This window comes from Hemibagrus wyckioides, linkage group LG05 (genome assembly GCF_019097595.1).
Source record: "Hemibagrus wyckioides isolate EC202008001 linkage group LG05, SWU_Hwy_1.0, whole genome shotgun sequence".
Classification (NCBI taxonomy): Eukaryota; Metazoa; Chordata; class Actinopteri; order Siluriformes; family Bagridae; genus Hemibagrus; species Hemibagrus wyckioides.
In genome coordinates, this window is record NC_080714.1 from 7,389,047 (window position 1) to 7,401,927 (window position 12,881).

Below are 12,881 nucleotides of genomic sequence, written 5' to 3' on the forward strand. Positions count from 1 at the left end.
CTTGCACCGTGTTAACAGTGAAAATAACCTTTCATATTATGAGAGATGAGAAAAACAAACTTATTTTCAAAGCCATTTTAATTGCAGAGTTCTTTACAAAATGAAAGTGTGGTTACAAAAAGCTAAAAACTTAAAGTGATCCCAGACAGCTGAGTACATCCAGACTGTTTGCCCAGGGCCGTTTTTTTTTTTTTTTCCCTAACGCAGTCCAGCCAGCTTTCAAATACACCCCTCAGGCAACTCTGTACCTCTGAGATCTAGAATGTGCTATGGACCTCCAGGGACAAACAGGAGCTGTCCTAAAAGGGCAGGGCGATGTTTGCATCTCCGGGCTATGCAGAGAGGCAGAGAGAATCAGAAGAATTGGACTGTGCAGCAGGGACTGTGGATCACCGGCGTGTTGGTCTCAGCAGCTGAACGGCTGTGACTGAGTCAGGGAACAGTTTGTGGTAGGTTGGGAGGGGCACATAGGCAGCAGTGATCATTTTGCCTGTCAAAACAAAAACAAGAAGATATATGTTAGTGCTTACTAAGATTAAACATACTTAAATATAATATTGGACTTTTTCAGTAGCCACTCATTATAAACACATGAGAATGCAATTTCTCATTAATGCTTTACCCACGGTAATGTTCTCTTTTATATTTTGGAAAAAATTGCCAAGGGTTCATCATTTACAAGCTAAGACCATGAACTATTATTTCTTCAATGCACCACAGTTAAACAAAACCCATCATTGTATAAGCTCACGACAACAGTGCTCACTAGTACCGAGGAAATTTTTTGAAACAATGCAGAAAACCAAAGGACTAATAGATGACTGAAAAAATTTGCCACTGAATGAACGGCTTTACACACGGGATGTGATAACTACTCATCTCCATATTCATTCTCAATAAGAAGTAGCCGGAATCTCATCTCATCACTGTCTAATTCAACACTCTTCAACAAACTAGCTTGACAGCCATCAAAATGTATTCAGGATTCAAAAGAAATTTATTCTGACTTATACTATTTAACATATGTATACACTGGACTCACTTAAGATACAATAATTGGGGTGTTATTGGAGCAGACCTTACCTGCAAACCAACGTCCGTGTAGGGCGCTAACAGCAGCCATGGCGGCCGGGATAGATGGACACTTCACATACACGTTACCCTAAGAGAGTAAAAGAAGAACCAGTTGAAAAACTGTAAAGGCACATGAGGATGTAACTATAATGCTAGAAGCATCAAAACAGCAATAAAAATCTTAGCAAATCTTACTTCAGCAGAATTCTTGTCTACATATATGTGAACAACACCTCCGTGTTTATTGCACTCTTCAATGACATCATCCTGAATGTCTATATCCCAGCCGGGATCATTTTCTCTGATGTAGAGGAAAAACAAAACAAAACACAGAGAATCAGCATCAATAACCACTCATAACACACTCAGACACACCCAGAGAGGCAGAATGCTGGAAAGACTCACGCCTGTGGGCTGAACATGTTGGAGAGCTGTAGACAGTGAGTGGCCAGGGGTTGGGTGGGAAGGTTCATGGCCTGGTTCATGCTTGGTGCAGGGATCACTGTAAAACAAAAACAATTTTACATTACAGTATGCACATAGTATATTCATTAATTTTTTCGTAACTGTTTAATTCCATCACAGTGTTCCTAGAGATAGAAAAATGCTACATGCAATATATCAAAGTTTGTCGTGGTAAGGTCATGACTCCTAAGTTCACTCAGAACACACATATCAAATATAGGTTATTTGCAAAGTCCAACTTTTGCAGTATCAGCAATACATCCTTCACTGTGCAGTGTCAGCAACACAAAGGCTAATACTGAAATAATGATTAACATCTGATATTGTGAAGCCTGACACTGAGCTGAACAGAAATTCTGATTGTTCACCGCAAGCCATAAAACCCAACAAAAAAAAAAAAAAACCTGTAAACCTCTTATAAATAAATGCATGATTTTTGGAGCGGGTTAAAATGTAACCAACTTCATAAACATGATCACATTATGCACAGAACAGTACACTTTGAAGCATGAAAAGTGTTTAAGCAAAGAATAAAACAACGCAGAAAAGCCCTGATAAGGACCATAGAAAATTAGGTGATGCAACACTAAGCACCTTATAAAACCTACGCTGGAGGATTTTACATTTTATTACCCAACACCTTATCTCTGTTTGCACAATGCCTTAGGTTGTTACATGTAGGTGGGTAACTGCTTGAACTATACTGCTCTAAAAACTTGGATATCGATGAATGAAACAACCAAGTTGAAATACTTTACATCTATAAATTGAGTAATGGTCAGTGGGAGTTGTCTTGCTGTTGCCTCTTCAATGCACCGGTTATCATTTTCTTTTGCGAGTTTCATATGAAGTTTATCTGGCATGGTGTTACACTGATGATTAAGTGTTCCCTTAATTTTTTAGAGCAGTGTACTTCACATACAGTAACAATTCTCTTATATAACAAAACTGACCAGTGAAGCCTTGGATAATACAAGTTTCTTTTAAAAGCATTTTATGACAATAGTCAGAAATGTCTATCTATATATGTCTGTTTTAGTGACAGAGTACAAAGCAGGAGTTCAGTCACCTAGCTCCTTAATCAGTGCTGGAAAAACAACTGACAGAGAGGCAGAGCTCAGTGAATGGAAAAAAACAACAACAAAATCCTCACCTCCAGGAAAGTTACTGAATGGGATGGAGCCACTCATCTGCAGAGCCTGCTTTGCAGCAGGGGGAATCTGTAGGCCCGTACCTTTATTTAAAAATAAATAAAAAATATTTTTTTTGGATTCTTTAAAGACTAATCATAGACAATGTTAGTTAATCAAATACACTAACATTATGCAACATAATCACAAAGTATCTGAGTCAGGACACAGATTCCAACACACAGATTACGCTGATCTCTAATACCTTCTGCAAGTCGCGCCATCAACTGCAAGCGGCCTGTGGTGCCCAAGTCAATGCCTGTTCTCTCCAGTTCATCGTTGTCCAAGAAAGAGCTTGCTGATGAGCCGTCTGAGCGCTCCGTCACATTACCCACCTTCATGGGTCGGCCGGCCAGCTCAAAACCGTTTAGCTGTTCCAAGGCCCTCTTGGCACATTCGGCATCTGCAAACTACAAATTAAGAGAATCCTGAAAAACCTGTTGCCACTAATCATCACTGTGTCATATTTTAATTATACTGTTTACTTCGATAGAGATATAGTTAGTATGCACCATTTAACAGATTTCAGGAGAGTAAAAAAGACTTTTAACATTGTTCTTGCCAAACCTACCTAGTATCAGCTGAGTAACTAGCACAGCTTCTTGTCTAAATTTATTATTATAAGTGATAAACTTAACAAAAAATTTGTTTGCCTTTGCAATTGCTTTGCAAGCCGAACATCAGGGGGTCTGCTTGTATAGCCTAGCTGTTATATTTTTAATTCTAAGTTGGTATATTAGCAATGCAAAATTTTTGATATCCAACAGTAATCTCTTGACATCTGCTCACTGCTAAGACTTTTTTCCACTGCTAGTTTCATACTTTAAGCATATTTCTTCCACAAAGCTTGCTATGGTTCAATTTTGTACAAATGGCCACCAGCAGCACGCAAAAAACAGTGAGGTGTGGAAATGTACAGAGACATATAGTTACATATATAGTGCATGGTGCTTTTATTGCCCACTGTAAAAAAGACTTACTGATATAAAGCCATAACCTTTTGATCTGCCCGTCTCACTGTCCATGATCAACTGGATGCTTTCAATCTAGGTAAGGGAAGCAGGCCTGGGATTAATTCAGCTCTCATAATTACTTTGGAACACTTTAATTTCACTCAGTAAGTGGTAGTTAAAAGCCCATGTGGTGTCTCGTACATCTGCGCCAGTGTGAGCACAGAAATAACGCAGTAACAGTCTCACCTTCCCAAAGGGCTCAAATATGCCTCTGAGCATTTCCTCTGTGATGTTGAAGTGCAGGGAGCCCACATAGAGCCTCATTGGCCCTGCGCTGCCTTTCTGCAGGTTAAGGGCTGCTGCTGCTGCGGCGGCTCTGTTTTTCTCAGCCTAGATGAGACAGTCAATCAGACTTAGACATCACTAGATAAAACAGCTAAAACAGGAGAACTGTTAACATTGTGTGATTATACAGACCTGTGAGGCCTGAACAATGATTGGCACTCCCAGCACCCTCTGTCCTGTCAGTCCAATAGCCAAGGGGACAGAGGTGGCCTCCACAAATTCAACATATGCAATACCCTTAGACCTGCGAGAGTTTCTGTCAGAAATCATCCTCACATCACGTACCTTTATTAAAGAGGAAGAAAAAAAAAATGTTTAAATGTTTCAAAAACAAAACCTTAGAAATCATTAAAAAAGGGGAGCAATACTTACTTTTCCCACGGCAGAGAAGAACTCCTCCAGGTCTCTAGGTCTGATTCTGGCAGCCAGCTGCATGCAGAATACTGTACGGGCATCTCTCTCCTCTGCACTCAGATTATCAATAGGTTTCCTGTAGGGGAAAGCAGCCAATACGTTTTTTCACTGTGGCATAACACACAGGCTTAGTGTTAATAATAAAACAATTGCTCTCTTTATTTCCAATAAAACCAAGAGCCAACAAATTTAATTCACATTAGGCACTGACCAAAATGAAATAGTAGAATAATTATGTTACCTGATTGGACTCTTCTCTTTCTTCACCGGGCTCTTGCTTCGAGAACGTTTGCGGCTGTAAATATACAGAAGGAAAAATGTGGTTTGTCTAATGTATGTATTTATGTATTTGCAGGGCCAGTATACAAATACTGAAATCAGCTATTCTTAAGCACTACGATAATAGAGAACATAAGTAAATAAGGTTGAGATAAGGTAAAGCCTGGCAAAAAGCAGCACAGATTTGGTGTGCCAGTTACACAGATGATTAGTTCTTTAAAAAAAAAACAAGAAAATAAGCCCCAGGCAGTTTATACAGGCTTATGGGCTGGAGAGGGGAGTCATAAGAACATTAGCTCTAACAAATTTAGCATTACAATACGTAATGGTAGGATGCAAAACTCACTGGGGGCTTTTGTGACCTCGATGACGTCCACCATGCTTTTCATGACTTCGAGACCGGCGTTCTCTGCTACGTGATCGCTTCTTCTCCCGACTGCGGCTCCTACGCCTGTCCTTGCCCTTCTTGCGCTCTTTGCTCTTACTCCTGCGGCGTTCTGCACTTGGGCTGCGACTCCGACTGTGCCTTTTCCTATGAAGAGATCAAACACAATTATACGTGTAAAGCTCATGGACCGTCACCACAATTATGAGTAAACAAGAGAACTGATACTCACTTTCTGCTGTGTTCTTCATAGCCGTTTGCACTATAGGACTTGCTGTCACCCTAAGCAGGGTTGATAGAAGAACATCGTGAGGATGGACAGGATACATAGCAAGTCGTCAAGGGAATGGGGGAAGGGGACAAGAGAAATACAAAATATATTGATTTAGAAAAACAGTTAACATTCCTGCTCTGGCCTTTGTGCCCTGCCACATAAAATCAACTCTTTGCCCCAAAAAAGGAGCAACAGTTTGCATGCTAGCAGAAGGACCATGGTGCTTAATGGAGATTCAGCTCTAAAATCTGACAGTACCCTACTATTTTAAACCTAAAGCTTGATGCTAAGGAAATGGTCGCTATACGAGATTTCCACAGCGGAGGTGGTCATTCGGTGCAATCTTCGTCCATTTGAGTTGTTGGACTGTGTGAGTGCGATGCCATCTCTGTCTTACATCTCGTCCTGAAGCAGACAGGGATTTACACGGCTTAGTCAGAACGGCTCCCATGTGACATGGTATCAAATTAATACCAAAAGAAAGAAGAGGGAAAAAAAAATCTCACGAATAGAAAACCCTCACCCGACCATGTTTTTTTTTTTTTTTTAAAGAGATCAGTGTCTTTATACCTACAACCAAGCCAACTCGGGAAGCTTACTGCATACGTGTTAAACAAGGCCAAATAAATGTAGTTTCTTGATTATGCTGGTGATGTATCACAAAAGATTCCTAAAAGCAAATGGCAAAATAAAATGGATTAAGGAGAAGCTTAAAAATGAGGGGCATGCAAAAAATCAAGATGTTGACTTATCTGAAACCTTCTCTAGTGAATGGCTTGGGAGACAGTATTCATATTCGAGAACAATCCATTAAATTTTCTAACAAGCAAAAAGAAGTCATCCGTTATTTCTTATAGAGCAATACGTTTCTTTGTGAGATTAGATATGTTAGTGTTTTATGAACAACTGTTTTCTCCAATAACTGAGATGATCTGCCAGGTAGCACAATCTTAAAAACTACTTATGATGGCGGCGTTTTTGGGTATAAAGACAACTATGTGAGCTGTAAAAAAATGTGAATACTGTCTCCAGTTCGTGTCAGGTTCTATCCCTGTTTCATCCACTTTCATTCATCTTGTTGACACCAGACAGGTGACAGGATGAGAGTCTTTTGGTATTTTTTCCTAAGGGAACACAGTACATCAATATATGCCGCAATGACGACCTTACTTTTTTCACACTTCACACTGGAATCAAAGGTGTATTCAGGGAAGTAGAGATGAGATATCATTAGGCAAGTCTATAAAGAGAGATAGACGGGCATTTATTTGTAATTCAGATCATTTGCTGAAACATCACACAATACATCATTCTCTCTACCACTGAGACAGACTTGAGAGACAAATTTAATCAAATACTCGTCTTCTGAGTTGCGTTATTGCAACAGCTACTCAAGCAAGTCAAGCAGCTACTCAAGCAAAATGCCAAAGAGTCAATTCATGTTAAAGGGAACAGCCTGTTCAGTCACCCACCTTCCGGTAAGGAGCTTCAAGCATCGCCTCGATATCAAAGTCGTCTGCCATTGGAATTCTGTACGAAGATAAAGAAAAATTGTTAGTAAAATATGAAGACAAGAGAAAATCAATCTGCATTTCAAATCCCCCATCACGTAAACGTCCGTCTGGTTTAAACTCACTGACTTTGGCTACGGCGGGATTCATTTCTACCTAAAGGGAGTAATGCAGTGCGGCAGGGCTTTGGTACTTTCGTTTGTCCAGCTGTCTCACTTCCTCATCTGTTCATCGGTACTAAAAATAGCGAGTGTGAAAAGAAGCGAGTGCACCTTTCTCATGTTTGACTAATTGCTGAATTTTCTTTTTTTATATAGTAAACACTATTGTAACTGCTCTAGCAGTGTCCCACCATAATCTCAGTGTGGGACGCAAATACTAACATCTCGGGAGTTCTCCAAAATACAGCACCAACCAATAACTTAACCCCAGAATCACAAAACACACTGGAAGTATTAGGGAAAAGGGGAGGAGAGGGGGGGGAAACAACAATAAAAACAGCCATTTAATGTGTTTCAAGTGGGAGATTTCTTCGAAAACATATCAGCTGGATTGATCACTCATGACTTTACTCGGACAACTTGTTTTAATTAATGTTTTGTGAAATTAGCACGTCGTGTAAGGAAAAATAATACAGCAAAAAATATTTTTTTAACCCTTATATTAAAAAAGAAGAAGCACAAAGCCTTAAAATGGATTACGGTAATCTGCTATCCGTGTCTATTTCGGCTGACACGAGTTATATAACGTGCTTATCCAAATAGATCGTAAAAGACTTTTTTTTTTTTTACACAAAACTCCATAATCTAACACACAGGCTGTATTTGTGCACGTTATTTAACTGCATTTCATTCTTTGGTTTGGACACAAATCAACAACCCAGGCCTTCGACTGTAAGACCATTATGTAGCTAGCAACACAGAAGCTAACGAATACAAGTTAATAAATATTTTCCAAAACTAGAGAGCTAACAAAACCATTAAAAAAACAATTACACACAAAAAAAATACAAATTACAAAAAATTACCTGTACGCTGTCTGTTGTATCTGTAGAAATCGTCTCGAAACGGTATTTATGCAAACTAGCTCGCTAGTAACCTACGAGCCAAATAATGCTAGCTACTAAACTAGCTATAGCTTCCTCTTCGCTTAGGCTCTTCAAATCCCGTTAACCAAAGCAACTTGGTCTTGACTGTACTTAATGAAGCACCGTATACACCAACTATAAACAAAAAATATTGTTATTATCCTTCAAAGGATGTGCAAGAGAATTGCGCTAGCTATCTGAGATAGGTTTTGCTAGCTAGACTTGTTTATGAGTTCACCTTCTGTAGACAACTTCCGGGATGTTCTTACAAAATGGCGGCGAAACAGGGGTTTCCCAGTCAAAAGTGCACGGACTTCCTTCAGATGGCCTCCTGGGTTTAGTTTGCATTGTTATTAGCATGGCTGTTATTTACAGAAGCACTGAGGCGACATGGTGGTTATTTTTTTGACCACAAATACAAATATTGATTAGGTTATGCAAAACCATTTCAACCAGCTGCACCGTCTTTTACTTTACTGTATGTTTGGTTAAATGTGACTAATGTTTATGTTTCACATAAGTCGAATAAAGCTTCCTGTGAACAAACTGTAAAAATAAAATGGATTCAAGAGAGGCTCCTGAAGAACTTATTAAGCGATGGTGGCTTCGATGGTTCTAAGATCGACCACGTGTGACCACAAATTAATGTAACAAGGCCACAAATATATTATAAGACCATGGGTCAGGTTTCTTAAGCCTTATGTCACTAGAGAGTACTTTAATTGTGCCAGCTATTGCATTTCAACATATAAAAAACAAATTAAACCACGGTAATCAGAGCAACGTAACCATGAAAATAAGTTCAGTTCAATTCAAATTTATTTGTATAGCGCTTTTAACAATGAACATTGTCCCAAAGCAGCTTTACAAAACATAAGAAACAAAAAACTAGTGCAAAAAGTCCTAGATGTTAGACAAAATCATCCCTAGTAAGCAAGCCTGAGGCAATGAAAAACTCCCTTAGATGGATAGATAAGTGATAACATTGTTGTTGTTTCAGCTGCTCCCTTGTTGGGGTTGCCACAGCAGATCATTTGCTCTGCATATTTCAATTTGGGACAAGTTTTACGCCGGATGCCCTTCCCGACTCAACCCTCCCATTTAATCCGGGCTTGGGACCGGCACTGAGAGTCAACTGTTAAGTGGCTGGGTTAACGAAGTGGCTGCCTGTTGCTGCAAAGTGGCTACCTGGGAATCAAACCCAGGCTGCGGCAATGAGAGCACGGGATACTGCAGCTGGAGCACCAGGAGGCTGAAGATTAGTGATAATATTACACTTTAATCATAACTCAAAATGACACAAAAAGACATGAACGTGTCACTGGTGCTACACCATGGATAAGTCAAACACTATGTCACGTTAAGTGAATTCTCCAAAATAACAGACTTTTCCTCACATTTCTATCAAGTAATTAACTGGAGGCCACATATTAAGACCCACTATATTATGTCTTGGGCTTAAGTTATGCATATTGTTCCCACTGCATATGTCTCATGGCAAGGTCATAGCATAATTATAATTATGTTTGAGTTGGACATCTTTTAACCTGGGATTGAGTTTAACAGACATTCAGTTTAGCAACTCTATTTCTAAATGCAAAAAAGGCCATGAGGAATTTGAGCCCTTGGGAAAGGACTGTGAAGATGTCATGTGGAATTGTACAGGTATTTAAAACTCCCACAGGTTTCAACCCAGTTGTATGTGATTCTGTCAGGAAGTCTAAAAATATTCCTTTAGGAGTCCTAAAGGTTATGCTTTAAATCTGTAAAATTTTAATATTTTTGCAGGACCAACTATACACCTGCAGTACCAAAAGCTGCAGGACTGTATGAAGGATTCCCTAATTTCTACAGTATAGTAAACCCCAAACCTTACAGTCCTGCAGGATATGCTGGTCTTAAGACCTAAACCATAGTCCTACTGGATGAAATCACCATTTTAGTAATGACCATTGAGTACATTCTTGTGGGATACATGGGATTTGAAGACTTTTCCACAAAGACATTGTTGATTGAAGTGGACTGTTTGAAATGTTTTACTTTGCAATTTCTTTCTTTCTTTCTTTCTTTCTTTCTTTCTTTCTTTCTTTCTTTCTTTCTTTCTTTCTTTCTTTCTTTCTTTCTTTCTACCCTTTGGTAGGGAACCATGCACACATATTTACATGCTAGAAGCAATTAACAAAGCAATCCATCTACATGCATATTTTTGAAAGGAAACAAATTTTAAACATGCACAATGCATTGCTAATTTATTTTGACTGACTGCATTTGCCATTACGTTGGTAAAGTATATATTTATGGTTCAAAGAATAGAAAATTTTTTCGAATAGAAAAATTGTGTAATGGTAAAACTAGAACTTCCATCAGGTCTGCCTGTTTCCCAGAGTGCTGCAACATCCAATGAGTTTTTAAACTACTACACATATAAGTAAACTCTTTTGGTTACCCCATAACTAAGTACAAAAAGGTCAGTTACAGTTAATTCCTGCACTTGTAGCCTAGATGTTGTAATACTTAAACCAGCCTATCTGGCACCATAACCATGCCACAATCAGAGTCACAGAGATCACACTTTTTCTTTATTTTGATGTTTGATGTGAACATGAACTGGAGCTCTAGTCTTGTATCTGCATGATTTATTATGCATTTGTGAAGTTGTTCCTGTAATAAAGTAGACAGACAGTGCACGTCTGAACTTGCTCCGTATTATAAAGAGGTGATTATTCTGGTTGTCTTACACGGTATCCTTATCAGATTAGCGTATTACACCACAACAACCAAACAATGCAGTTTATGGCTGTTATTAATTTGTAAAGCATCATGTATTGATATTTCTATTAAACTTTCATTTACAGCTGAAGGATGTACTGAACTATGCTTGTAAAGACTAATAAAAAACGTCAATTATAAATTTAGACAGTAAAAAAAATCAAACAAACAATCAAACACAGACATCCTGAGTACATATGTATTGCAGAAACAAACTAAAAAATGTACACAAATTGTTCAAATGGATAAAAATAATATTTTGGATATTTATTGTAAATATATATATTTTTATTTTTAATAAAGGCATCATTAGACATTACAGTTGACATTATTTATAGGCATAAAAGTTTTAAATTGTGCATTTTGATGTCCACCAAGAAAAGGGGTTTAACTAATTAACAGTAATCATGTTACACAATCACAGAAAGAAAATTATTGCATGTCGAGATGGTAATCTAACTTTAAGATAACTTCAGTTTAATCCATGAGGATCTGATTTCAAGAAGAAGAAGGGCCAACAATTATACACAATTGTTGCTAGTAACAATTGTTACTACCTTGTAGTTAAATAAAAGAAGTGCTTAATTTAAAATAAAATGTTTTGATATCTTTGAAAGATCATGATATATTTGCTAATTTACAAGTTGTAGTGATATATCTTTCTCATTCTCAATTATATATGTCTGATCTGGAGGAATGTTAAAGTAAGGCTCATCATCAAAGCAGAACACATCAGTAGGAGAGGCCAGATATGGCTGCCTGAGCACGAATCCAGTCAGCACACCTCCCACTATGGCTATTGCAATAGTGCTTCCCAGTGCAGCCACTTGGTACAAAGCTTGTTCTTGTGCTGTGCGTCCAAGACCTCCCTCCAATCCTGGGATCAGTTTCTGCAGTTCCTCCAACCGAGGGTCCCCAACAACAGGCGCACGATATGAAAAGGTCTGGTACAGGCTGGGGCCATATGTTTCCTCACTGGCTAAAAGAATGGCACAGATAGCGGCTAGAGTTGAGATAAGCCCAGTTAGGCCATGGAGATTGTGGATGCCACACTGGTCCTGCACATGCAATCTTCGTGCCAGGAAAGGGCTAAGGTACTTATAGCCTAGCATGCAAGCGATGCCACCCATCATCCCTAGCACGTAAGCGGCAACAGGTGAGATCATCATGTCAACAGAGGCACCGACAGTGACCCCACCAGCCAGGGTTACATTCTGCACATCAGCCATGTTTAGCTTGCCATTTTTGCTCAGCATGGCTGAGAGGGCGAAGGCAGTTATTGTGGAAGCACTCAGTCCTATAAAAGTATGAAGAATGGCACGATGCTGGTCATCCCCCCTCAGAGTTAAGGCACAATTAAAGGAAGGCCAGAATACCCAAAGGAACAGTGTACCTAGCACAGAAAGCATATCAGAATTATAGCTGGTAATCTCTTTGGGATGGCCGTCATTCAGATCTGGTCTATACAACATGAAGGTGACACCCAGACCAAAGTAGCAGGCAAACAGATGGATGAGAATGGACCCTCCGGCATCATTGATCTTCAGGTACATAACAACTATCCATTCTGCAACACCAAAGATGGGAACCTCCAACAAGGCCATGATCTATAGATGACACATTAGCTTTTAGTGCTAAAGCTAAAATAAAACAAAATATATAGGATTTACAAAAGATGGGCTAGAAGAAATAATACCACAACCAGACTTACTAATAGCTGCACAGGACTGGTCTTCCCCAGCACTGCCCCGAATGAGATCAGTATAACAGCACAAACAAACTCTGCATTGATCAGGTTTATCACTCCCAGATGAATCTTCCCATCATAGTAGAAACTGAAAAAACCCTGGACCAAAATGGCCCATTGAATAGTAAATGTAGCAGTCAGGAAGTTAAAAGCCATTCCACCAAATCCATAGCGCCTAAAGAAAGATAGAAGGCAGCCAAATCCGATGAAGATCATCACCTGGATATCGGTAAAAAAGGGATAGTCTTGGTATACAGCATTCTCTTTAGTATTTGTCATATTGTTCTGGAGTAATGCATTGCTGTGATCATCATAAGTCACAAAGAATGCATATAAGACCACAATCAGAACTTCCAGGGCGAATATGAGGGCAGGAAGCCTCACTTTT

General features: G+C 39.1%; 2 protein-coding genes across 2 annotated transcripts in view; both read right to left on the reverse strand.

Moving 5' to 3' along the window:
- Positions 1-60: 60 nt before the first annotated feature.
- Positions 61-8,243, reverse strand: rbm39b (RNA binding motif protein 39b). Its single transcript, XM_058390380.1, has 15 exons — positions 7,918-8,243; positions 6,852-6,909; positions 5,338-5,387; positions 5,067-5,252; positions 4,683-4,736; positions 4,400-4,517; positions 4,160-4,312; positions 3,929-4,072; positions 3,710-3,775; positions 2,935-3,139; positions 2,693-2,773; positions 1,480-1,576; positions 1,270-1,375; positions 1,084-1,162; positions 61-490 (listed from the first exon to the last, which is right to left on the reverse strand). Exons 2-15 carry the CDS (start codon positions 6,900-6,902, stop codon positions 390-392), a joined length of 1,491 nt encoding a protein of 496 aa, XP_058246363.1. The 5' UTR covers positions 6,903-6,909; positions 7,918-8,243; the 3' UTR covers positions 61-389.
- Positions 8,244-11,149: 2,906 nt separating this feature from the next.
- The window catches only part of slc12a5b (solute carrier family 12 member 5b), a 63,268-nt gene continuing 61,536 nt past the window's right edge, over positions 11,150-12,881 (reverse strand). The window contains exons 26-27 of the mRNA XM_058390374.1: positions 12,458-12,776; positions 11,150-12,353 (exon numbers count right to left, since the gene is read on the reverse strand). Coding sequence (XP_058246357.1) covers positions 11,379-12,353; positions 12,458-12,776 — 1,294 coding nt within the window. The 3' untranslated portion in view covers positions 11,150-11,378. The remainder of the gene's footprint in view (positions 12,354-12,457; positions 12,777-12,881) is intronic.